Source organism: Haliotis asinina, chromosome 1, assembly GCF_037392515.1.
Source record: "Haliotis asinina isolate JCU_RB_2024 chromosome 1, JCU_Hal_asi_v2, whole genome shotgun sequence".
Taxonomy (NCBI): domain Eukaryota; kingdom Metazoa; phylum Mollusca; class Gastropoda; order Lepetellida; family Haliotidae; genus Haliotis; species Haliotis asinina.
This window is the reverse complement of record NC_090280.1, coordinates 52,389,614-52,416,148: the sequence shown is the minus strand read 5'-3', so window position 1 is coordinate 52,416,148 and position 26,535 is coordinate 52,389,614. Positions and strand designations below refer to the sequence as shown.

General features: G+C 40.3%; 1 protein-coding gene across 1 annotated transcript; it reads right to left on the bottom strand.

Annotated features, from left to right (window-relative positions):
* Nucleotides 1-549: 549 nt before the first annotated feature.
* On the bottom strand, nucleotides 550-22,854 carry LOC137293680 (cytochrome P450 3A7-like). The gene is made up of 14 exons (XM_067824379.1): nucleotides 22,662-22,854; nucleotides 19,444-19,534; nucleotides 16,398-16,453; nucleotides 14,875-14,971; nucleotides 13,806-13,928; nucleotides 12,764-12,855; nucleotides 11,170-11,321; nucleotides 10,433-10,557; nucleotides 10,093-10,201; nucleotides 8,604-8,761; nucleotides 7,711-7,799; nucleotides 4,808-4,945; nucleotides 4,288-4,450; nucleotides 550-2,823 (listed from the first exon to the last, which is right to left on the bottom strand). The coding sequence occupies exons 1-14, from the start codon at nucleotides 22,817-22,819 to the stop codon at nucleotides 2,752-2,754; spliced, it is 1,623 nt and encodes a 540-aa protein (XP_067680480.1). The 5' UTR covers nucleotides 22,820-22,854; the 3' UTR covers nucleotides 550-2,751.
* Nucleotides 22,855-26,535: the final 3,681 nt, after the last annotated feature.

Below are 26,535 nucleotides of genomic sequence, written 5' to 3'. Positions count from 1 at the left end.
TGCCATACTGTTTATAAATGACCATATACTCAATCCGCATTTTTATCGATTCTCTTTCCTGTATAACTCATGTGTCTGTAATAACAATTTTATCCCATTGTAACCAGTCAGTGGTGGGTGGAGACTGTCAGCACCTTCGTTGCTATTTTGTTTTGACAGGCTGCAGAACGTCGACGTTCCGGTAATGACCCGTAGCAGTGACAGTATAACTGGTTGAGCAACTGGTGGTAGTAGTAGTAGTAGTAGTAGTAGTAGTAGTAGTAGTAGTAGCAGTTAATATAGTGAATGAGTGAGTGAGTTAAGTTTTACCCCTCACTCAACAATATAACAGCTATATGGCAACGGTCTGTAAATAATCAAGTCTGAACCAGACAAACCAGTGATCGACAGCATAAGCATCGGAACCGATGATGTGTCAACCAAGTCAACGGCCACCCAATCCCTACAGTCGTCCTTCTTTCCCTGCACTATAATATATTATAACGTAAGTGAACAGAATTTCATTGAGTATATTATAAAAAAAATAACATATCACAAACAAAAAGCAAATATATGTAGATCTTTTTATATGTAGGTCTGAATATTTTGGTGTGTGGTCATAAATAATTATTATGTTTTACAGATTACAGATTGCAGCAGAGAGGGTTTGGGTGATATTATTGCTATGTTTTGCAGATTGAGACAGAAATGCAGCAGAGAGGGTTCGAGTGATCCTATTATCATTAATATTATTATTACTAATAATATTGAATATCACAGTCTTACATTTTACATTGACATTGAATATCACAGTCTAGATTTTACACAGAGTAAATATATACATATATTTATCTTACCTCACACATAAATGTTGTTTTCTGATTGGCCAAACACATTTCTATTATTTGCTATGTTCTCCACTTACAAGAGAGGTACATTTCAATGCCCCCCTCTGCCAATGGCAACTCATTCGGTACTTCATGGTAGTTTCTTCTTTATTTAGAATAACATTGAATCACATATGATGCATGGAAATTACCAATGTTTTGCAAATGCAGATCGATGGAAATGACAACTCTAGATATGGTTTCCTTGCGTCCTCTGCAAAATCTAGCGCTGGCAAAGAAATGATTTGCTTCGCATTTCATTATATAAATTTTGACCAAATGTTCAAGTGTAGTCCCTGTGAATATTAAAAAGGGGGCTTAGCTTCCTGCTAAGCAAGAAAAACAGCAAGATGTAAAATTCGAATCGTTTGATTCACAGAGGTTGACTGAAGTGTACGATCAGTGCTTCATATTGTTCAAAATGAGGCGTACGGTAAGATAAATACGTTGTTCACTGGTCTCTCAGGGCCCATGAGTTGATGTACCCACGATGTTTGTTCATGTTCCAAATGCCCTTCGGGAACAGGGAACACAAACAAACATCGAGGATACATCAACCCATCCCATCCTCGTGACCAGTGAACAATTGATAATTGTGAAAAAACGTGGGGATAAATTAATGTAGAAACTTGAGACATTTGCAAACAATCAAAAATATATTTAATATATGTTGAGAAACAAAGCAACCTGTCAGATTTGCCATTTTCACAGGAAAACGTCATGTCATAATTTGGAAGGGAGCATTATCTGTCACTAGATAAATGGGATGGTAAGGAAGTAGTAACAACCTGAATATATTTACTGGAATAATAGTGTGGACATGTGCTCTAAGCGCTACATTATTTCCCCTGTCGATTTCATTCTTATCTCCCTTGGATGTATGCAACCTAAGAAAGTTAATTGTCATATGACCATCTGATCCTGCCAGGTACCCAGTTACTGTGTGGTGAACTGAGGCACATTTCTATAACGTGACCATCTGATCCTGCCAGGTGCCCAGTTACTGCCTGGTGAACAGAGGCACATTTCTGTCACATGACCACCTGATCCTGCCAGGTACCTAGACACTGCTTGGTGAACAGAGGCACATTTCTAACAGTCACCTGACTAAGGTGACACCACACTTCAGGCTAAGGCTGGGCAGATGACATATGCTTATCTGCATATCATCATCTTCAGAGGTGGTACTGTTATATAATCTACCAATACATACTTTTTCCAGGTATACATATTTCAGTGTAAAATACTTTCTTTGACATAAACATGAAACATTCCTTAATACTTAACTCTCCACCATCTGTAGAACTAATTATCATTGTAAATGATTTCACAACACCTGCACTCCCTTCGCAAGACAAATCTTCCTCACCTTCCTGTACCTACAGTGTAGATACTTCAGGTTTCTATTGGGGAAGGTTTGAGACATGAAGTTGAAAAAAAATCAATATGAGTACCCTCCCTTTGATGAGCGAATAAACTGTGGAAATTCATTTTGTTCAGTGAATTCAAGTTTGATCCCTTTTAGGAAAAACTGATAAAAAATCCCTTTGGATTCCCATTTTGTGGAATGAAAATGCAACACAGCCTTACTTTAAGATGGAAAAAGAATAACCTTGACACTGGTGACTGAGACTTAACAATTGTCTCTTTGGTATTTGAATTAGAATTTGCTTTCATGAAGAAATGGGAATAGCCTTAATTTGTATAATGAACCAGGATGATGTCACGTTACAGAATAAGAAAATACTATTTATCTTTCCCAAATACTTCAGACTGACCTCCCTTTGACGGATGGAACAGTCTTGTGGGATCATTAAGAGTTTGCTCCCCTTCATGATTAAACACAGTGACACCCCTCAACATGAAAGACAGAGTGATGTCCCTTTTATCGCTTCTCAATTCTCAGCATCATTCCATCCAGAGGCTTTGGTTCAAAGGAATTTGTCTCTGGCGGTATCTGCAAGAAACGGAGAAAAGCCCTGAATTACAACTCTGTCAACAGCTTCCCTTCACAGCAGCATCAAATCACTGTAGCTACACTGACAGTCATAGATGTGTGATGCATCTGTTCATAGAGATTTGCATCATATATGTCGTCACTAAAGTACTCTCCTAAAGTACTCTCCGCAATTATAATGGCAGTGCAACAGAGATAAACGATTATTAGAATGAGATTCAACTCCCCCAACGCCAGACATCTTCAACAAGGTCAGACACCTTCCACAAGCCAGACATCTTCAACAGGGTCAGACACCTTCTCACACAAGGTAGGACTACCTGCCCCACATGGTCAGACACTTTCTCCCACACGGTCAGACACCTTCTACCACAAGGTCAGACACCTCTCAAAAGCCAGACATCTTCAACAAGGTCAGACACCTTCTCACACAAGGTCAGACACTTCCCACAAGCCAGATATCTTCAACAAGGTCAGACACCCTCTCCCACAAGGTCAGACACTTTCTCTTACAAGGTCAGACACTTTCTCCCACACAGTCAGACACCTCCCTATAGCCAGGCATCTTCAACAAGGTCAGATACCCTCTCCCACCAGGTCACACACCTCCCACCAGGTCACACACCTCCTTCCACCAGGTCAGACACCCTCTCCCACAAGGTCAGACACCTTCTCCCACATGGTCAGACACCTCCCTATAGCCAGATATCTTCAACAAGGTCAGACACCCTCTCCCACAAGGTCAAACACTTTCTCTTACAAGGTCAGACACTTTCTCCTACACAGTCAGACACCTCCCTATATCTAGGCATCTTCAACAAGGTCAGATACCCTCTCCCACCAGGTCACACACCTCCCACCAGGTCACACACCTCCTTCCACCAGGTCAGACACCCTCTCCCACAAGGTCAGACACCTTCTCCCACATGGTCAGACACCTCCCTATAGCCAGGCATCTTCAACAAGGTCAGATACCCTCTCCCACCAGGTCACACACCTCCCACCAGGTCACACACCTCCTTCCACCAGGTCAGACACCCTCTCCCACAAGGTCAGACACCTTCTCCCACATGGTCAGACACCTCCCTATAGCCAGATATCTTCAACAAGGTCAGACACCCTCTCCCACAAGGTCAAACACTTTCTCTTACAAGGTCAGACACTTTCTCCCACACAGTCAGACACCTCCCTATATCTAGGCATCTTCAACAAGGTCAGATACCCTCTCCCACCAGGTCACACACCTCCTTCCACCAGGTCAGACAACCTCTCCCATAAGATCAGATATCAAGGCCACACACCTCCCCAAAGTCAGACACTATCTCCATCAAGCCCACAGGTCTGACACTATAGCCTCATCAACAAATATGTTTGAGATGGCATTGAGTCCCAATCAGCAATCATTCATTCTGAAGTGGAAACATCTCTCACACTTCAAGATCAGATCAGCAACTGGGCTTCTACCTTTGTTTCTGGACCAGTCACAAAACGATACTTCTGAAGAATTCCTGCTATGGCCATCTTGACAGACAGGTGGGCCAACCTCATCCCAATGCAGTTCCTTGGACCCGCCCCGAACGGCATGAACACATAGTTGTAATTGTCTGGGCGATTCTCTGGACGGAACCTATAAATGATACATCAACAATGATAATCACAATGGGGTAGAGGTAGCACTAACAGGAGCTGAAGTAGCAATAACAACTAGCAGCAGCTGAAGTGGTCGTGGTTGTTGTAGCTGCTGTAGAAGTAGTTGCAGTTGTATCAGACGTTATACCAACATCAAACCATGATATCCACCTCCCTGGTAACCATAACAATGAGTGCTTGTATGCCATGGATCAAAGCTGGGTCATAACTCTGATTTCAACCATCATCAGCGTATACTGGTGTATGCTATTTTAAGGAGGCAGAAATCTTCAGACTGGGCTATCATACATTGATAACTGGCAACTGTCTTGACAATGATGATAAATTTCTTTACCTCTCTGGGTTGTAGGTCTCCGGGTCAGACCAGTATTCAGGATCTTTCTGTATGGCTCCAACAGGAATGTGGACTTCAACCCCCTTTTTGATAAGGATGCCATTAATCGTGATGTCCTCTGATGCAATTCTGGATATTCTACAATGGTCAATTATACAAGATAAGTCAAGATATATAATTAACACACAGTCAAACACTGTTGTCTCCATGTTTGTGGGACCAGGAAAAAATATTGACACATACGAGTTGGACATATCATCACATACCATCATGATAGAAAACGTAGGAAAACAGTAGATTGCATGTCTGTTATTTATTTATCCAGAGAGATCTCAAACACACATATGGTACTCTTGTCATAGTGTCCATTTTGAAATATGAATGCTATACTGGTCAACCGCTTGATACATAACAAGTCTTTGTGTCATTCGACCTCTATCTCTCGACCACAAAATCATGTCTGGACATCCAAGGCATCGGTTGCCTGTGCAAGTGAGGATGAGGACTGGGCTGGTTCCACACTATCAGTCTCACTGTCGCAATCCCCTAATCCGCATTTCTCACTTGGCAATTTAGTAATTTATCACAACTCAACAATCAATTGCTTGTCACGTGATGACACAAGTCCCTCATTAGACTTTTACTATATTTTGATTCAGTACTATAATCCCTTATCTGGAGTGTTAAGTTGAAAATGGGAGTACACCCTAATTAGATAAACAAACAAGTAACACCTACAACTCAATTAGCCTTAATTAGCTTACACTACCGCTACCTTTGATTCACGCTACAGTGTGTGTAGTCACAGTTCAGAAGGATACTTGTAGCATTTCGACTTTACATGCAAATATCAAGTTAAAAGGGTAATTCTGCTTGCTGCGACCAAGAAATCATATAGAGATATCCGAAATATCGAGACATCCACATTGAGTTAAAAGGGTTCAAATAATGATAAATAATGAAGGATTTTGCTGGGACCAAGAAATTATACCGAGACAACCAAGATTTCGACTTATCAGAGTTCGAAACAAAGGCACCACACCGGAGCAGCATCACAAGCCTTACACCATATGGGAGCAGCATACGAAATGTTAAACCAAACCAAGGCAGCATAATATCTTTTGAACCACCTGAAGCGAGTGTGATTGCTGATGGTTTGGGAGTAAATGACTGCTTACTGTTAACAAATGTAGATGGTGCAGTAAGTTTTAGACCCATGGACTCAACCCTATTGAGTCTAGCCAGAGACCATATAATCTATTATATGGTCTCTGGTCTAGCCATAACAAAACAATTTTCCTCTTGGAAGCAAGGTTGCCGTCAATATAATACTACTTAAAATATTACTGTCACTCTGACCAAAACCTCGATGGCTTTTGAGGAAGAAATCCTCATGTTACAAGTTGTGTCATGCAAAATCCTTTTAGTTGTCAGTCATTTATTAGTAAGTAGTTTCGATTTTTTAACTCAATGAAAACAAATCTAAATAGCATCTTCTATCTTGGGAGCAAGGTAGGTGTCCAACCAACCGATTTAATACATATAGGCTTAATCAACGCTTGCTCTGCACTCGCAAACAACATGTTAAGCAGGTCCTGAGGGGTCCCATGGAAATCTGAGAATAGTGACACCATCACCCAACACCTGGGGGCATTTGACGGCAACCTAACAATTCAGCATGTTTTTTGTTGATGTCAAGAAATCGTCAAACTGACAAGCTTGTTACACATTTTATATACAACTAACTGAAAATCCTTCCTCATATGACGTTCACTACAGTGTTCTAGCAACAGAGTTATGTAACTGTCTGCTGTTTCGTTGGCAGGCGAGAGGGAAGAGGCGACTTTTAAGCAACTTTTAATCTCTAGGTATTAATTAACCACACATTTTTTAAGAAAACAATTGGTGTCCCACTTCAGACTAACCACAAGTCTTTCATATGTAATGGTTAAAGAGTACAAAAAATGTAGACATATACCCTTTGATCCATTGTCTTGACAGGGCCTTAAAAATATTTTATGTGTTGAAATCTAAGTTTGACTGACGAGGGGTGGTTTTGTCATGACATCTCTTTCCTTTTAAATAGTACTAGGGCAGGTCTATACACCTATATGTCTTTCTAACACTGTTTCTAAGCCATACAAGCCCCTGGGTATAGACTGAGTGAGTGAATGAGTGAACTTAGTTTTACGCCACACTCAGCAATATTCCAGCTATATGGCGGCGGTCTGTAAATAATCCAGTCTGGACCAGACAATCAAGTGACCAACAACATGAGCATCGATCTGCACAACTGGGAACCGATGACATGCGTCAACCAAGTCAGCGAGCCTGACCACCAGATCCCGTTAGTCGCCTCTTACGACAAGCATAGTCACCTTTTATGGCAAGCATGGGTTGCTGAAGGCCTATTCTACCCCGGGACCTTCACAGGTTGTGTATAGACTGAGATACTTCAGACACAACACATTTCAAGGACGTATGGAGTGGTGAGGTAGCTTAGTGGTTAAAGTGCTTGCTCATCACGCCAAAGACCCAGGTTCGATTCCCCTCATGAGTACAATATGTGAAGCCCACAGTTATGGTGTTCCCCGATGTGACAGTGCTGGACCATTGCTAAAAGCAGCATAAAACCAAGCCAAGTCTTATTTTACAGTATGGGAGTTACAGTCCCTTAAGTACCCTGGTCTCTGTGTACAGAACCACACAACCACAATGGTTGTTGCTCTGTCCTTGAACTTAGTTTATATGTTTTGAAGGGTGGTACACTGTTATTGTCATTGTTTAAACACGGGCTTGATAAGTCTTAAACCATACCAAAGCAACATAATAAATCTGACACTACATCACAACAGCATAACAAGTCGTAAACCATTCCTGCGACCATAAATAAACCTGGATACCTTGTTGCTGCTGGGAACAGGCGAAGACTTTCCAGGTAGGCACAGTCCAGGTATTCTAATTTTGGCATTGTCTCATAGCTTGGGGGTTCCTGTGAAATGAAATTCAAATGATCAAATATAAGATTTATACTTGGAATCTGTTTTTTTTTATTGTTGATGAGTGTGCACATCTAATGAAATGTCTTTGACAGAATGGCCTACTTTCTCTGAGAAAATATCACAAAATATGCACCACAATTTCATTTTTTAAGCAATCCTATGTAACAGTTTGTGTGGTTCATTAAAGCCTGTGGAGAGCAAGCGATGCACTCACTATGATGTATAAATATACATTGTCATAAAGCTGACTGTTGCATTTGTAGAAGAATATCTATAATAATACAAAACACTATGAAGAGTACTGTGCATTAGGCCTGTGTTATCTGATTCCCAAGTAGGAAAAAAAGTCTCGTCATATGATATGCAAATCAGCCTGTGGAAATAATGTCATGCTAAGTCAGCACAGTGCCAGAGTGTAGGTTTGATTTTCATTCATGATTTGCATCGATGCAACCTGAAACTGCCAAATTCAACCTCATATTGTGGATCCATTGCAAGTTAATATGCCACTGGTCAAGGACATCAATCTGAGCAGTTGGAAACCAATGACATCAACCAAGCCAGCGAGCCTCACCACGTAATTCCGTTAGTTGCCTCTTACGACAAGCCTAGTCACCTTTTATGACAAGCATGGGCTGCTGAAGACCTATTCTACCATGGATATTCACGGGTTTGCATTACAAGTAAATCAATGCTTCACTGTGATCAGGGTCCTGAATTCTACGGTCTAGAATCTTACACACCACAGAGGCTACCATAGACAGAATGCGGATGCAAACAAAATCATTACTTACACCATTGAGGACTTGGTCGATTTCTTTGATGAGTTTGTCTTGACAGTCCTGATTGGTCGCTAGGTTGTAGGCGAAATATGATAAAGTCAGGTTTGACGTTTCATAGCCACCAAAAAGAAACAGGATTGCATTGGCCAGAATCTCATCGTTTGTCATCCCTAAAGAACAGAGAAATAGTACAAAACCATCTTACATTACTTTGTTGCACTCAAACATGGATCTGAATGCGAGAATGTAAAACAACCTGATGGAAAAGGTAAAACAACCTGATGGAGAAAGTAAAACAACCTGAAGAAGAAGGTAAAACAACCTGAAGAAGAAGGTAAAACATGACGGAGAAGGTAGAACAACCTGATGGAGAAGGTAGAACAACATTACAGAGAAGGTAAAACAAAATGGTAGAGAAGATAAAACAACATGATAAAGTAAAACAACATGACAAAGAAGGTGAACCACCCTGACATAGGAGATAAAACAGCATGATTGACGAGGTAGAACAACCTGATGAAGAAGGTAATAGAACCTGACTGAGAAGGCAAAATGACATGATGGTGAAGGTAAAACAACATGACGGAAAAGGTAAAACAACATGATGGACAAAGCAGAACAACATGATAGAAAAGGTAAAACAATATGACAGAAAAGGTAACACAACATGACCAAAGATGGTCAAAACATGATAGAGAGTAAGACAACATGATAGAGAGGATAAAACAACTTGATAGAGAAAGTAAAACAGCCTGACAACCTGCACAGTTCTCCTCTGAGAAAGAAGGTAAAACAACATGATGGAGGTGAAACATAAGAAGGTTCATCAAGATGGGAAAGGGAAGACCTTATGGAGAATTTGCAACCCAGGTGAGTTCAGTTTTATGCGGCACTCAGCAACATTCCAGCTAAATGATGACGGTCTGTAAATAAGTGAGTGATTACTTAAGTGATCAACAGCATGAGCATCGGTCTGCAGCACAATTTGGGAATTGATGATGTGTCAACCAAGTCATCAAACCTTGCCACCCAATTCCTTTACTTTACTTACCAATTCCTTCCTCTTACAACAAGCATAGTCGTCTTTTGTGGCAAGTATGGGTTACTGAAGAACTATTCTACCCGGGATCTTCACAGGTGTAAACCCAACGGAGAACCCAGGAGGACAGTTTTATGTTACTTATAAAGTTGCACTGGCCCATAATGCAGTTCAGTATTCAATTTACTCGATGATCAGCCTTGGGACAACCTTGGGGTAAACGCTCATGCAGTGATGGCAGGCATTTAAGTTTGTTATTTGATGATTTGAAACAAAATTTTTTCAAAATTCCAGGTAGTACAGGACAAATTTGATAATTTACACAAGCTAGACACCAAGGACAGATCATGTGAATGCCTTCATTATACATTAAGTAGTCACAAGGACTGATAATCAGAATGTCTTAAATGGTTAATCACCTTGTCAACACCACCACAATATCTTCTCCTCTGCATAGCTCACCTCTCTTTTGTGACTTGTCCAGGTCCACGTAGGAGTCGGAGTCCTTCTCCTCCTGAGCCACCTCCAGCTTGTGTGAGTTGAGCATTAGCTGCAGGAAATCCCGCCGACTCTGGTGGAGTGAGTGAGTCAGTATGATATGGAGGTGAGTGGGTGAATTATGCAGACGATGATGACGGTGATAAGTGGGTTAAGTGTACCTGATCTTAATGTGACTTTCACCAATGAATAATCAAACATCCTTCAACGTTATGTCCATGGCAACAAATCAACGTTATGATACATTTCAACATCTTTTAACAAATCAGTTGCTCCAGGATTTTGTTAGTCATCAAAGTCTTACAACGTTATGTTCTCTTCTGTGTGAAATGGTCTCAAGCACAGCCTTTGTGAAGAATTTTCGCCCACCATTATCAAGCACTTTAAAACCAACAGCTTCCAACCATGTGCTCAGGAAGGGGAACAACGCTGCAACAAGAAAAGTTTTCGTACCACAGCAACAGCAGATCAATGTCTGTAGGCTTCAAAGTAGTGACTGATCATGTGGATTAACTCCAACATTCTTCAAAATATTAAATTTGTAATAAACAAATGGTTTGTCCTGTAGAGTGAATAGGTGACATAGATCCATGGACAAAGTACATAGCAAAATTATGGAAATTGATAACAACAGACAGCAGGAAGAAAAATTAACACGATTATTTCAAGACCTCAGGATGAATTAGCAGCAGGGATGCTTGCCTGTGGCTAGTAAAAATCCAGTCGGGACAGTAAATCTCCACAGTCATTGGCTTGACTGGCAGATGAATTTTCATGAATTCAGACATGTGTTTTCTATTTGTTTTTTGATGGTATTTTACCTTTTTGTAATCCTTTGCTTGGTTTCTACACTTAAATTTCAAGCTAATAAACTATTTTGTGGGGATCAGGTAGTCAGTCCGTCTGAGTTGCAAAATTTGGAAACTATTTTGCACACTGTTCCAGACATAATTTTGGATCAGCTTACTTAGATATATCTCACAAGAAGAGGCACTCCCTTTCCTGAAGAAGGGTGAGAGGTTGTTGAGAAATAAAACTTACTACAAAGGATGAGAAGTACAACGGTTTTAAAACCATTTTGCGTCAACTTCCGAGCGTAGAGTGAAAAGGCATTTTCAGGGTCTGATTGACAGTCAGCTTCAATTCCAAACGCGGTGGAGGCGATGACATCCAGGGAATACTGTTCGAATATGCTGGAAGAAAACACAGTCACTTGTCAGGGGTGTAGCTATCATTGTGAAAACAAGCCCGATTTAACACCTTTGATAAAAAGGTTGGGCAAACCCACAATACCATCTAAAGAGCGGCAATCTACCAGGCTCAATTTCCAACAACAAACTTACACTTGTATTCAACTTTCAAACAGAGTTTGACAATCTGAAACTGATGAAATTTTAACTCAATTGCATTTTTAAAATAAAAATTTCCAAACAACTTACATAATATATTCACAAATCTCAAATTGTCTACTATGTTTTAGTTTAAACTGCAGCAATTGGTTAGTTGGTTGGTTGGTTGGTTGGTTGGTTGGTTGGTTGGTTGGTTGGTTGGTTGGTTGACATGGAGTAGAGTGGGTGAGTTATGTAGAAGACGATCAGTGGGTTAAGTTTTTACCTGTGAAAATCAAACCTTCCTCAACATTGTTATGAGGTGTTCCAGTTACACAGCGATATAAATAATGAAGTATGATAGAAAGATGTCAGAAATCATCCCAATGACTGACACAATTGTTTGTTCAAAATTTACATGAATCATGATCAATTATCCATTAATCTGTTTTACTACCCCACAAGCACGAACAATGATCCACAATATGGGGCAAAATGTTTGATCACCCCACACCAATGTCACTACTGGCGCCTTCCACCGAGCATAAACAATGCTCCACAACATGGGGCAAAATGTTTGATCACCCCACACCAATGTCACAACAGAGGCCTTCCACCGAGCATAAACAATGCTCCACAACATGGGGCAAAATGTTTGATCACCCCACACTAATGTCACAACAGAGGCCTTCCACTGAGCATGAACAATGCCTCACATCATAGGGCAAAATGTTTGATCACCCCACACCAATGTCACTACTGGCGCCTTCCACCAAGCATAAACAATGCTCCACAACATGGGGCAAAATGTTTGATCACCCCACACTAATGTCACAACAGAGGCCTTCCACCGAGCATAAACAATGCTCCACAACATGGGGCAAAATGTTTGATCACCCCACACTAATGTCACAACAGAGGCCTTCCACCGAGCATGAACAATGCCCCACATCATAGGGCAAAATGTTTGATCACCCCACACCAATGTCACTACTGGCGCCTTCCACCGAGCATAAACAATGCTCCACAACATGGGGCAAAATGTTTGATCACCCCACACTAATGTCACAACAGAGGCCTTCCACCGAGCATGAACAATGCCCCACATCATAGGGCAAAATGTTTGATCACCCCACACCAATGTCACTACTGGCGCCTTCCACCAGGCATAAACAATGCTCCACAACATGGGGCAAAATGTTTGATCACCACACACCAATGTCACTACTGAGTATGAGGTGCTGCAGACATCATCTGCTCTGGATCTATGCAGTAATGCTCAACAAATGCTGATTCACTTCACTTACCTTTTCATTTTGACTGTTTTTGTACCACCTTCTGTTGTTTTCCACAGATTCGTCACCAGAGAAGCCATGCACTTCTGTATCAGTGGTATCATCTGTCAACATATATTCCTCCAATCAGACCATCAGTCCATCCTCCATTTCAATATTCCCATGAATTCCTCCTACATTACCTTCTTCACGTAAAGTATAACAAGCATTGTTACATAATCCCTCCCCACATATTATCAAATCAACTTCAAAAGAAATGAAAGCAAAGGTCGTAGTTTAAGATGAAGTAAAATTTCAACAAAAACATTACTCTCAAGTTCTCTTGATATCTTGCACTGTATGTGTTCAAACACAAAAATATTTTGAAGAGTCACATAGACCTTGACAAGTGTATAAAACTCCTAAGAAACAGTCGCCGTTACCTTGAAAACTATGTGAAGGTCACCAAAATTGGGACCTGCACATTCCCTTGATAAAGCTTGGTGTTGAATATGAAGAAAATACAGAGAACAGTTCTTAAGATATCTCACTGACAAGCTTAGCATGCAACTTACATGCTGAAATCTTCAAAGTGTCGCAGTGACCTTGAAAATTAACTGGTCTTAAGATATTTCAATCTGTACATACGGACATAGGGATCCAAGGGAAGGGATACAATACAAGGATCCATGCCATGGATTCAGGGCGGGGATCCAGGAGAGGAATCCAGGGAAGGGATTCCGGACTGGAATCCTGGGCAAGGGATGCAGGGCAAGGATCCAGGACAGGAATCCAGGAAAGGGATCCAGGACAGGAATTAAGGGCAAGAGATCATGGACAGCGATCCATGGCAGGAATTCAGGGCCAGGATCCAGAGCAGGGATCCATGACAGGAATCCAGGGCCAGGGACTGTGTGCATGGATCCAGGACAGGAATCCAGGACAAGGTTCAAGGACAGTTATCCAGGCTATAGATCCAGGGCAAGGATTGAGGGTCAGGGCAAGGATCTACACACCATGAGATCATGTCATCAATGTTGGACTTAGATGATGAGGACTTTTAATATCTCCTTACCTCCTTCATTCTGCCTCCTGTGAACGTTGGACTCAGGACACCTCGGATGAACTTCCAGTGATCATCAACCAAGAAAAGGAGTGAATCCTTTAACAGCGGATCTTTTGGAAAGTTGCTGTTTTTCTGAAAGTAGGTAACTCATAATATTCAAACATAGTCTGCATTCATCTACATAAAACAAGTCAAACGTCTATCAAGAGAAGCAATGAACACACAGTATTATGTCACAGTTGAATGAGATTGGAACAAAGAGACTTTGCATTTGTCTTTCTGTGTTCTGCTATTTGTTTGTTTACACAATATACACCAATAGGGATAACACTGTCAGATCCTAGTGCTAATCTGAAATATATGGAGGACAACTTTCAAAACATCCACCCAGAGTGGAAAGCTGAGGGTTGGAATACCCCAACGCTTATGTTGATGGAGGGACAGGAGACCTTCAAACACTAGGTTAAAGTAGAGGGTTCAGAGGCAGAACACACTGTAACTTCCCAAGGATTGTGTAGGTGGAGGGACAGGAGACCCATGTAAAACACCAGAGTGGAAAGCTGAGGGTTGGAATACCCCAACGCTTATGTTGATGGAGGGACAGGAGACCTTCAAACACTAGGTTAAAGTAGAGGGTTCAGAGGCAGAACACACTGTAACTTCCCAAGGATTGTGTAGGTGGAGGGACAGGAGACCCATGTAAAACACCAGAGTGGAAAGCTGAGGGTTGGAATACCCCAACGCTTATGTTGATGGAGGGACAGGAGACCTTCAAACACTAGGTTAAAGTAGAGGGTTCAGAGGCAGAACACACTGTAACTTCCCAAGGATTGTGTAGGTGGAGGGACAGGAGACCCATGTAAAACACCAGGTAAATGACAAATGGATGATCGGGACATGGCCAAGTCATTTTTTTCAAAATGGCAATAAACAGTTGTTACATGCACTAATAAAAGTGACATGCTGATGACCAAGAAACATGTCACTTTTTTCTTTTTAGGCTAACAGATGCGCTTACTAGACCTAACAAGGGAGATCTTCCGACTGGTATCTGAGTGAGTATATACATATTACTTACCGAGCGGTTTACAAATGACGGAAATTCCTTCACTGTGATCTGTCTGATCATGTCAATGTCAGCAATGAGGTATATTGGTTCTCGCATCAAAAACAGGCTGAAAGGAAACGAACAATATAATATAAAACACAGTAAAAGTATATGAAAGGGTGGCCGGATGCAATTCCACACTCAATGCTGGCAGGTTATCAAGATGACGAGAGATCAAAGGTGCTGACAGTACTTTATCAGATCACATTATGCACTTTCTGCATTACGTCACATTGCATTGGCACTCACTGCACCATTCTAGTCTGCCAGCTCATAATCGAACACTTTTGCATTACGTCACAATGTAACAATGCATGTCGGTTGTCATCGTCTCGTACAGCCCAGAACAACAAACTACTCCATTGCATCCCATTTCTTGGTTAGCAGCTGTGTCACTCAGCTAACATCACTGGTGGAAACATTACATTTATGTTTACGATAAAATGCCTCACACTTTGTCTCACATGTTTACAGTGACATGGTAACCTTTGCAATGTTTCATGGAATGTCGCTGGACTAGTCAGCTTCATCTGGTTGTACTAATCCAAACTTACATTGGCAGTACAACTGCAATGTTCATGATGCCCAATATGGTTTATGTTAATGACAGATGTAATCAAAATATTTCAGACAAGATAATTTAACCCTAACCTAAACAATCACCAAACTATTTATCATTTGTTTTCATGGCAATACTGGTCCTAACATATAGGGGCAGACACATCAAGAGAACAGCGCGTCAGTTATCCCTGTGCAAGGATTCTTAATTTAGGTCAATGACACCTGCGTTTGTTTTCTGCCTTAGATCAATCGAAATTATCCTTAGAAAGGATTAAATCTGGCATCTTAGAAAAGAAATACAGTTGACTCTACCACCATGTATATTGTAATAAACATGATAAAGCACAGCTTCACCCTGAACTATTTAAGGCTATCAGGAGTGAGTGAGTGAGTGAGTATAGTTTTACGCCGCACTCAGCAATATTACAGCTATATGACAACGGTCTGAAAATAATCGAATCTGGACCAGACAATCCAGTGATCAACAACATGAGCATCGATCTGCGCAATTGGGAACCGATGACATGTGCCAACCAAGTCAGCAAGCCTGGCCACCCGATCCTGTTAGTCGCCTCTTACAACAAGCATAGTCGCCCTTTATGGCAAGCATGGGTTGCTGAAGGCCTATTCCACCCCGGTACCTTCACGGGTTGCTATCAGGATGACACATGTAGCAGTTATCCCTATCAAGGGATGAACCGAAGACAAAATCAGTTTCTATATAACAAGACTAAACACAACATTTGTCTTCGGTAAGAACTGACATAATTATCACTTAGTATTCCTTTTAACAACCTCACTCCAAGAAATTTGTTCTGCATAAAAGCAAAGGGTAAACTCAGCAGATCTTTCTTGAACATGTTGAGGTTCATTCACCATTTCCCAATGAGATTTAAGTTTGTAACTAATGACATACAGAAAGTGCTACTTACCCAACAACTTTTCCATATTTCTTAATCATCTGAAGATCATAATTTGGAACAGACCCCTAAAATGGAAAGCAAACTGAACAGGATCTAACCTTAGTTCATTCACAGAAAATGTAACTAAAGATGGTCCGGTAAACTCACAACTCAATATACTACAAAGTCTTTCTACAGATACTTTAGATTCACGTACTTTTCAAAGCTAACATCACCTTTGTAATACTTTATGTGATGTAAAGATTGGTGTTTATAAATCTATGTAATCCACTGCTTTGCTATTTTGATATTTTGGAACAGTATTGTAAACTTTTTTTTCCATACTCTGGGATATGTGATAGAAGATTTGATAGATCTGTGTTACAATGACTTTTCACAGCTATGTCTTCATTCTGTGAACAGCACAGTGAGGGAGTGAGTGGGTTTAGTTTTATGCCACACTCAGCAGTATTCCAGCTATATGGTGGCGGTCTGTAAATAATGAGACAATCCAGTGATCAATAACATGAGCATCAGTCTGCACAATTGGGAACCGATGACATGCGTCAACCAAGTCAGCGAGCCTCACCACCCGATCCTGTTAGTAACCTGTTACGACAATCCATAGTCACCTTTTATGGCAAGCATGGGTTGCTGAAGGCCTATTCTAAACCGGACATTCATGGGTCCTGAACAGTACAGGTACATCTTATGATGTTTTAGGATATGTAAATACAATGGTTCCCAGAATTATGCTACAAGACATTTTCTGTGATTATTTTGTTTAATTTTGTAACAGTTTTATCATACCTTTGTAACACTTTGAAAAAGTGTGAGTAGGCATGTTATATGACTGGAAAAATTAAATCAAATTTTTACTCATAAATTACAGAATTTTTTTTTATGTTGCTGTCAGTTGTCTTGAATGAATGAAAAATTACATCACCCAGTTAAATAACTATTTACAACATGTGAGCACAGTTCAGTTCCAATGGTCGGTCCATTCAATGAAGGTCTTTGACAGGGAAATCTGATGCAGTTTTACTCTTGTCATGTGTTACCTTTTCCACTGGGTTCCCAGTGTATTAGTGAGTGAGTGAATTTATTTTTACGCCACACTGAGCAATATCCCTGCTGTATGGCGGCTGTTCTGGACAATCAGTCTAATGACACACAACATGAGCACTGATCTATGCAATTGGGATTTTATGATATGTGTCGTGCCAACCAAGTCAGTGACTACACCCAATCAAGTTATTCGCCTCTTACAAGAAGTCTTGGTGACTGAAGACCACTTCTAACCTGGATCTTCACAGCACGTTTTTGGCAGTGGTGTGCCATTTTGAGATGTGCCAAATTTAGACCTGTGTTATATTTAGACCTGTGCTATATTTACACCTGTGCTATAGTTTAACTTGTGCTATATTTAGACTTGTGCTATATCTAGCCCTGTGCTATATTTACACAGAGTTCTGGGAGATACTACAAAGTACTACAGCTTTCCACTACACTCAAAGAGCTGATTAGTGACATTATGCTTGCTGGGTGTCCTGTAACAGTCCAGAACTTCCACTTTATTCTGACCAAAACAATTGGAGAACCTTCTGGAGTCTTTTTCCTTTGGTTTATAAGGTAAGTTAACTCTTGCCTTTAATCTCACAGTACATCTCAAGTTGCAAGAGGAACAGGAATTGTGTGGAGGTCATGCTTACCCTGGATATTCAGCAGCAGCATCTACTATATTTGTATTGGTTTGCATTCATTTGTAAACTTTGTAAACTTTAGCATTCATTATGTTGTTTACAAGCAGTGGGATAGCCTAGTGGTTAAATCATTTACTTGTCACGCCAAAGGTCTGGGTTTCATTCCCCAGGTGGGTACAATTTGTGAAGTTCACTTCTGATGTTCCCCAGCTATGATTTTACTGGGATATTGCCAGAAGCAGTGTAAACTTACACGCAATTACTCATGATGTTTCTTAAGTCTTGGAGTGACTATACTGTTTAAATCTTGGATTAATGATTGTTTAAATCTTTGATTAATTGTGTTGTTTAAATCTTGGATTATTTAAATCTTGGATTCACTATGTTGTTTATATCTTGGATTCACCGTGTTGCTTATATGTTGGATTCACTGCATTGTTTACATCCTGGACTCATTGTGTTGTTTAAATCTTGGATTCATTGTTTAAATCTTGGATTCACTATATTCTTTACATCATGGATTCACTGTTGTTTAAATCTTGGATTCACTATGTTCTTTACATCATGGATTCACTGTTGTTTCAATCTTGGATTCACTATGTTCTTTACAGCTTGGATTCACTGTTGTTTAAATCTTGGATTCACTATGTTCTTTACATCTTGGATTCACTGTTGTTTAAATCTTGGATTCACTATGTTCTTTACATCTTGGATTCACTATGTTCTTTACATCATGGATTCACTGTTGTTTAAATCTTGGATTCACTATGTTCTTTACATCTTGGATTCACTGTTGTTTAAATCTTGGATTCACTATGTTCTTTACAGCTTGGATTCACTGTTGTTTAAATCTTGGATTCACTATGTTCTTTACATCTTGGATTCACTGTTGTTTAAATCTTGGATTCACTATGTTCTTTACATCTTGGATTCACTATGTTCTTTACATCATGGATTCATTGTTGGTTAAATCTTGGATTCACTATGTTCTTTACATCTTGGATTCACTGTTGTTTAAATCTTGGATTCACTATGTTCTTTACATCTTGGATTCACTATGTTCTTTACATCTTGGATTCACTATGTTCTTTACATCTTGGATTCACTGTGTTGTTTACATCTTGGATTCACTGTGTTGTTTACATCCTGGCATCACTACCTCATCTTCCACATGAGCTCAAAAGCAAGCTGAAGATGATAATTGTCTCCTAGTGAGTTATTTTAAATATATCAGAATATTTACTTGTTTGGCATGAAAATGTGCATGCCATATCAAAATGTATCATCAGGTACTTCTTGAACAACATCACTCCTTCAAAAGATTGGGAATTCACAAATCTACCAAACACAAAGTCAAATGATGTTTAACATACAGCTTTCTTGAGATCTCGAATTCCAAAGAGTGAAGGTTTGGGTCCAGGAATTCCCAGCTTCTTGAAGAACCCATGAGTTGAGGTGGCATACCTGGAACAGTGTAAACAGTGTGAGTGAGTTGACCATTTGAGTTGATGGTGTGACTGACCGAACTGTGACACTTTATGGACTGTGTGAAAGGACTATATGACTGAATGGACTTTGTGATGGATTGGTCTATGAGACTCTGTGACTGTGTGACTGACCAGAACGTGTGAGTGGAATAGACAGGAAGCAAACCCGGCCAACCCAGCTCCAAACAAAATAACCCAGCTCAGAAAAAAACTGGTCACACTCAATGATCATGTAAAAAAACATCTCTAAATACATAACTTATGGTCATTTTTAATTACTGGATAGATGAACACTTCAAAAACAAGAAAAATCTGACAAGAATATCACCCAGTCAACAGTCAAATCATTCAGGCTGCTCTGAAAGCTCCGTACAAAAACTGTTTGTTAAACTATGGATTCTGATTTGGTGCAGCATAACGTTGAATAGTCACAGTTGTGTAGTAAACAACCAGAGTTATGCCCCTTAGTATGTAGGTCACCTTGTAATAAGGAATCAGAGTAATGTCCCTTAGTCTGACACCTATACATCTGCTCAGCTTGCTTTAGGTGTCTTCCAAAGCAAGTGACATGAAAAGCTGCATGTAAATGTCTAATAGATGCTTTTAGTAATGCACGATGATTGTTTGAAGAGTATGATGAAAGAATAACAGGAAATGTAGAGTGATTGGAGGCTGGAAATGTATAATGAATAAATGTTGGAAATTTATTTTGAATTTACGTATGTAGCTCGTTAAGAATTCAGCAACACAACTTCTCACACAGACAACCTGTGCAGTAGGTTACACACCACGGAGACACAAGTTTGTGATAATCCACCATATGCCACTTTTGCTGATTGACAGTCATCTACCCAACAGACACTTTCACGCCGTTATTCATTGTGTAATCACCGTAAATTATCTCGTGGCTTCCAGGAATGTACACCGATGCTGATAACGTCACAGACAATTACATGTACGAACGTTACGAATCAACATGGTGTCTCCAGACACTGTATTTCTGGTGGCGCCAATACTCCAGGTACTGTAAATCATGAAATTAATGCATCATGAATTTAATGCGAGTGCAAAGGTCTTGTCTAAAATGCGTCATGAAATTAATGCGAGCTCAGGAAGCTGTGTTGATCAGAAAATGCGACACCCTGATTCTTTGTTGTTCATTTTCTTTTCATTTCTTATTACCACACACTAGTTACCTGAATTGAACTTGTTAAGCATTGAATGGAATGGAGCTGACGATGCTTTGATTACGTTGCCATGTTCGATCACGTGATTGCTTGCTACTACTTGTCTTATGACAACAATTGATGGTGAATTCAAGGTGGCCATGAAGAACCAATTTATTAATTGGTATGCCAACAAAGTGTCAGACAATTTCACAGGTTCCAAAAAGGACTTGTGGATTTACGAATAAGTGTGATGAAGCCTCTACATGCCAAATGGATGGAGGCCGCGATTGCAAAGGTGAGCAAAGATCGCTAAATGATCCTGCGTGGCTGGAGAATGTCCGGTCTGGCTGATGTGCCTCAATGACTTTGAACAATTGACAGTGATTAGTGTAACCAGTGATAACTGACTTGCGATACCCGTAATGAGAAAGTGACCTGTGTTGTCTGGTGTAGTGTCAACACTTCTGCTTAGTGACAAAATTTGCAGATGAATAATGTCAATAGGTATTAAGTAGTGTCAATGAAAGGAAGAGATTTCCGTTTATTCAAAAGTACACCCCCAGACTGAAATGCGTCATTTTAATAATGCGACACATGTACAGACGCATTTTTCGCATTAATAAAATGTTCGCATTAATTTCATGATTTACAGTATATGGCGGCAGTCTGTGATCAACAGTATGAGCATCAACCTGCACAACTGGGAACTGTCAACCAAGGCAGCGAGCCTGACCACTCCAGACTGTTAGTCGCCTCTTATGACAAGCATAATCGCCTTTTGTGGCAAGCATGGGTTGCTGAAGGGCTATTCTACCAGGACCTTCACAGGTCGTTCACAATAAAAACTAATACACAAGAAGTTCAGTGTCAGATCCAATCCTTTGAAATACATTAGAACAACCCCCATCAGCTCCCTGAGCTTTTTATTTCCTCTCTGTTTCATTAGAAAACTGGAGCTAAAGGACTTACTAATTTATTGCAAAAGGTGTCATATGCTAGATGTGAGGGGAGATGTCAGACCCGTGAAGGTCCCAGGGTAGAATAGGCCTTCAGCAACCCATGCCTCTCACAAAAGGCGATTATGCTTGTTGTAAGAGGCGACTAACGGGATGGGGTGGTCAGGCTCACTGACTTGGTTGACACATGTCATCGGTGCCCAAATGCGCAGATCGATGCTTATGTTGTTATCCACTGGGTTGTCTGGTCCAGACTCGATTATTTACAGACCGCCGCCATATAGCTGTAATATTGCTGAGTGCGGCTTAAAACTAAACTCACTCACTCACTCATGCAGATGTCAAGTGAATATGTGCAACCTATAGACATGGTAGTAGATAGATGCAGGAATATACTCAGTAAAACCATTCCGAGGTAATGATGCAAAGTACTGAATGAAATATTTGCTCAAGCCACTACTGCACTAGGCAAGCCGAGAACAGTGACAAGGTTCTACAATCAAGGCACTAGACTAAATCTTAGTCTCTGAATTGTTGATAGTAACATTAATACAAATAAACCCACATAAATTGAAAAGGAGCCTTGTTGAGATTGGAAAATCCGAGGAAATCTAGTCTAGATTCGTCGGGGGTAGGGGCGTGTGTTGTGGGCAATGCTGTACGGAATATAATGTGGTGTTGGGTCTGCTAGACATGCAGTCTTGTCATGACACGAGCCTGCATTTCTTGACTGTGCCCCTTAGCGCCTCTGTGTCCTACAGAATATTGCACCACATCACGCAATACTATTCCTGGTTCACAACGAACACAAAATATTGGTATATGTTGTAACTGAGGTTAAAATTACGCCGCTTCAGTTTTGTATTTGGATATATAAGCTCTATCACTTGACAACTTTGGTGACAGTCAGACTGGTGCAATGACGAGTAGATATTGTCTTAATTATAGACCTGTGGCAGCTGTGGCTGTGTCAACTCACCAATGCAACCCCACAACAGCTCCGACTCCTACAAGGAGCAGCTTGTAACCCGTGGGCAGTTCGATAACAAACTTATACCCCTCCCCCGCTTTCTCCTTTATGATGTCAACTGTCTCCTGCGACAACAGCTTCTCCATCGTGGACCACAACATGTCCATCGTCCAACTTTCTCAATCTATCATAGAATGTAAACAATGACACAGTAGAAAAACGGCAAGACCCAAAAAGGCAAACAAGGTTTTGTACAAAACGGCAATAAAACACACCTCTCCTAGCAACGGGACTTGATACGTTCCTCACTATTCACAGAGACCGTATACCACAATCTCTTGGCGCAACAGGACCATATCTGGATGCATGAAAATACATGCATCAATATGTAACAGCGCAGAATGGAAATCACGTCGACGTCGATCGTCACTTAATCATTTCACCTTTCGTATGTATGATTTACACAGGTTTGATTAAAATCCAAAACATGATGTAATGGCGAATGATTCACTATTACTGCGGATGCTTCACAACAATATAAACTGTTTTCTGATCCCCCTCGCTGAAAGATCGGGTGTAAAATCAGGTCCATTTAAGGCTTCTCGGAACTGGGACGGTACTGTTTTGCACTCTCGGGTTGAACTGGACCAGGGCCTCCTTTCACGAAGCAACCTTTATTAAGGTTAACCTTAACTCCCATTCTTTAACATAGCACTAAGGTTACCTAAGACTAATTTTATTTAAGGTTGCTTTGTTGAATGAGGCCCTGTACAGGCAAAGAAATACGGCCCGGCCAGTACATGTGAATCGCAACGGTTGCAGTCTGGCCGGCACTGGCTCGGTCTTAAAGTCTAATGAGGTTCCTGCTATTTAAACCATACTAACACTAAAAGAACTTTAATACAAGTTCCATGTATTAAAATAAAAAAGACAGTGTCCAGTATTGAAAACAAACTGATACAAAAGAAACTCTAGATCTGAGGAAGAAAGAAAATATGCCCAGAAACAAGATGCTCATTTATGAATCAAGATGACAACATGATACATTCACAAATTTCACGAAGTCCCAACTTTTGTAAAGGAGTCAATGACCAACTGTTTTGTTCTGGATGAGCTTGTTCAACAAAAATTCAGTTCACCTGATAAGTCTCTTTTTGAAGTATTTTCAAATTTTCATTTACTTTAGATTCAATCTTTCTGGGCGTTGTGCAGTACGACATAAGTATCAAACAATACTGTAATCTAGGTGGTATACTGAGTTTATGTCAACAGTTTTTCCGTGATCTAACAACATACCATACATACTGAATGTTCAAAATTCAGCACAACACTTAATCTTTGTTGAATAAATAGTCTCTATTGTTAATTGGACAAATACCGAGTCTCATTACGACAAATTACATTTAGAAATTCAGAAACCTTTGCGCTACCTATGCTTGCCATGAAAGGCGACTATGCTTGTCGTAAGAGGGTCAGACTCGCTGACTTGGTTAACACATGTCATCGGTTCCCAGTTGCGCAGATCTATGCTCATGCTGCTGATCACTGGATTGTCTGGTCCAAACTCAAATATTTACAAATCGCGCTATATAGCTGGATTATTGCTGAGTGCGGCGTAAAACTAAATTCACTCACTCACTCAAACTCCAAGACGTAGCAAAGACGAGGTTGAAAATCGATGTGGCATAGATTTAGTTGAGATATGTACTATTCTTGGGCTGCATATTTTGAATGAAAAAAGTGAAAGCGATCCACAAGGTGATTTTAAGTGGTATGTTGGCGAAGGAACAAGTTTGCTCGAAATTTCTTTGTGTTCATCTTCAATCTTTGATTCAAATATTGCCTTTGAAGTTGTAACAAGATGTGAAACGTTGACGTCATCGTTGACTACGGACAATATATACATACTGCATGGACTCGCACAGAAATACTTATCAAAACGGAATGGAAGATTCTATTGTTTTTTCGTTGATTTCCGAAAGGCATTGGATAGTACAAATCGCAGTTTACTCTGGTACATGATTATGAAGAAAGGCATTCATTGTAAATAATTCAAAATATTACATGGAGTTTTTATGCAAATGTAAAAACTGCTGTCAAGGTATCTAACTCGTCAATTACTGATTTCTTTAACACAAACACTGGTGTACGAGAGGGATGTCCACTTAGCCCTTCATTGTTCTCACAGTTTGTTGTGGATCTTGAAGAAATGATGCAACAGACCCAGTTGAGAGGAATTTATATTGGACAAAACTTGCTGGTTATTCTCATGCTTCTGTACGCAGATGATTTATGTCTATTTGACGATAGCATGGCTGGCCTTCAGAGAAAGATAAACTTGCTGCTATTGGTCTTTGCTAAATGGAGACTTGAAGTTAATCTAGACAAGACGGAAATAATAGTTTTCAGAGGAGGAGGCACTGTAAATTAAGTACAAAAATGGAAGTTTGTAAGTAAAGAAATAAGGACCACAACACATTTTAATGATTTAGGGCTAATATTCTCCTCACGACTATCATGGAGTAAAACAGTAAGCATGCTACCCATCAAAGTAAACAAGGCTCTCTTTAATATCAAGACACTCCACCAACGATTGAGAAATATGTCACCTCATTCATAAATCAATCTGTTCGATGCTCAGATCAAACCATTTCTTCTGTATGGAACCGAAATTTGAGGATTTGAAAGAAGGTCTACAATTGACCAATTCCATGTTAACTTCTGCAAATATGTCCTGGGAGTCGGAAGACATGTATCAAACGCAGCAGCTCTAGGAGACGTCACAGCATTGCTGTTGGTTATCATGCAAGTGACCCGAGGAGGTCCCGGGGTAGAATAGGCCTTCAGCAACCCATGCTTGCCACAAAAGGCGACTATGCTTGTCGTAAGAGGCGACTAACGGGATCGTGACTTGACCCGTGAAGGTCCGGGCTAGAACAGACCTTCAGCAACCTACTTGCCATGAAAGGCGACTATGCTTGTCGTAAGAGGGTCAGGCTCGCTGACTTGGTTGACAAATGCCATCGGTTCCCAATTAAGCAGATCGATGGTCTTCTTGTTGATCACTGGATTGTCTGGTACAGAATCCATTATTTACAGACCGCCGCCATAGAGCTGGAATATTGCTGAGTACGGCGTAAAACTAAACTCACTCACTCACTCGCTATCACGCAAGACTGATCAAGGTCTGGTTAAAGGTGATGTCAATGCCTCACAGATATCCGAAACAAGTATATCTCTACTTAAAGACTCTAGACGATCGGAATAGAACTTGGGTGATAAATATTCGAGAATTACTTTTCATGTACGAATTTGGCTCAGTTTGGCTTTACCAAGAGGCTGGCGATATTAATTATTTTTTTAACGTTTTTAAACAGAGACTTACAGGTTGTAACCAGCAGGAATGGCACGCACGGATCACAGAGTCTATTGTTAGTATCAGGGATAATCTACAACAGGGATAGGTCACTCGCTTGCTTTCTTTACCATTTGTACTAATTAGCGTGTGCCTCTTCATGCTCCAACGCACTCAGTGACTTGGCTCGTTCCCAGCGCTACTTCAGTTGTGTTTAACAGAACTTCAGCCGGTTTATTGTATCAGTCGGAATTTTACAATGAATGAATGAAAGAATTATAGTAAGAAGTAACAGCAAGAATTATGTGAATGAATTAAAGAAAGAAACAATAAAGTAAAGAAATACATATGTGAATGAATGAAAGAATAAAATGATACATCTCGGCCTTCCCTCCCAAAACATGTTAAAGAACGCAAAAGTATCGCGAGAATACATGTGTTAACTCCAGCTGTCCTTTTTTAAAAAATCTACTTTGAGACTTTTTTGTTTACATAAATAATTAATTCAGATATCTTATTACATGTGGG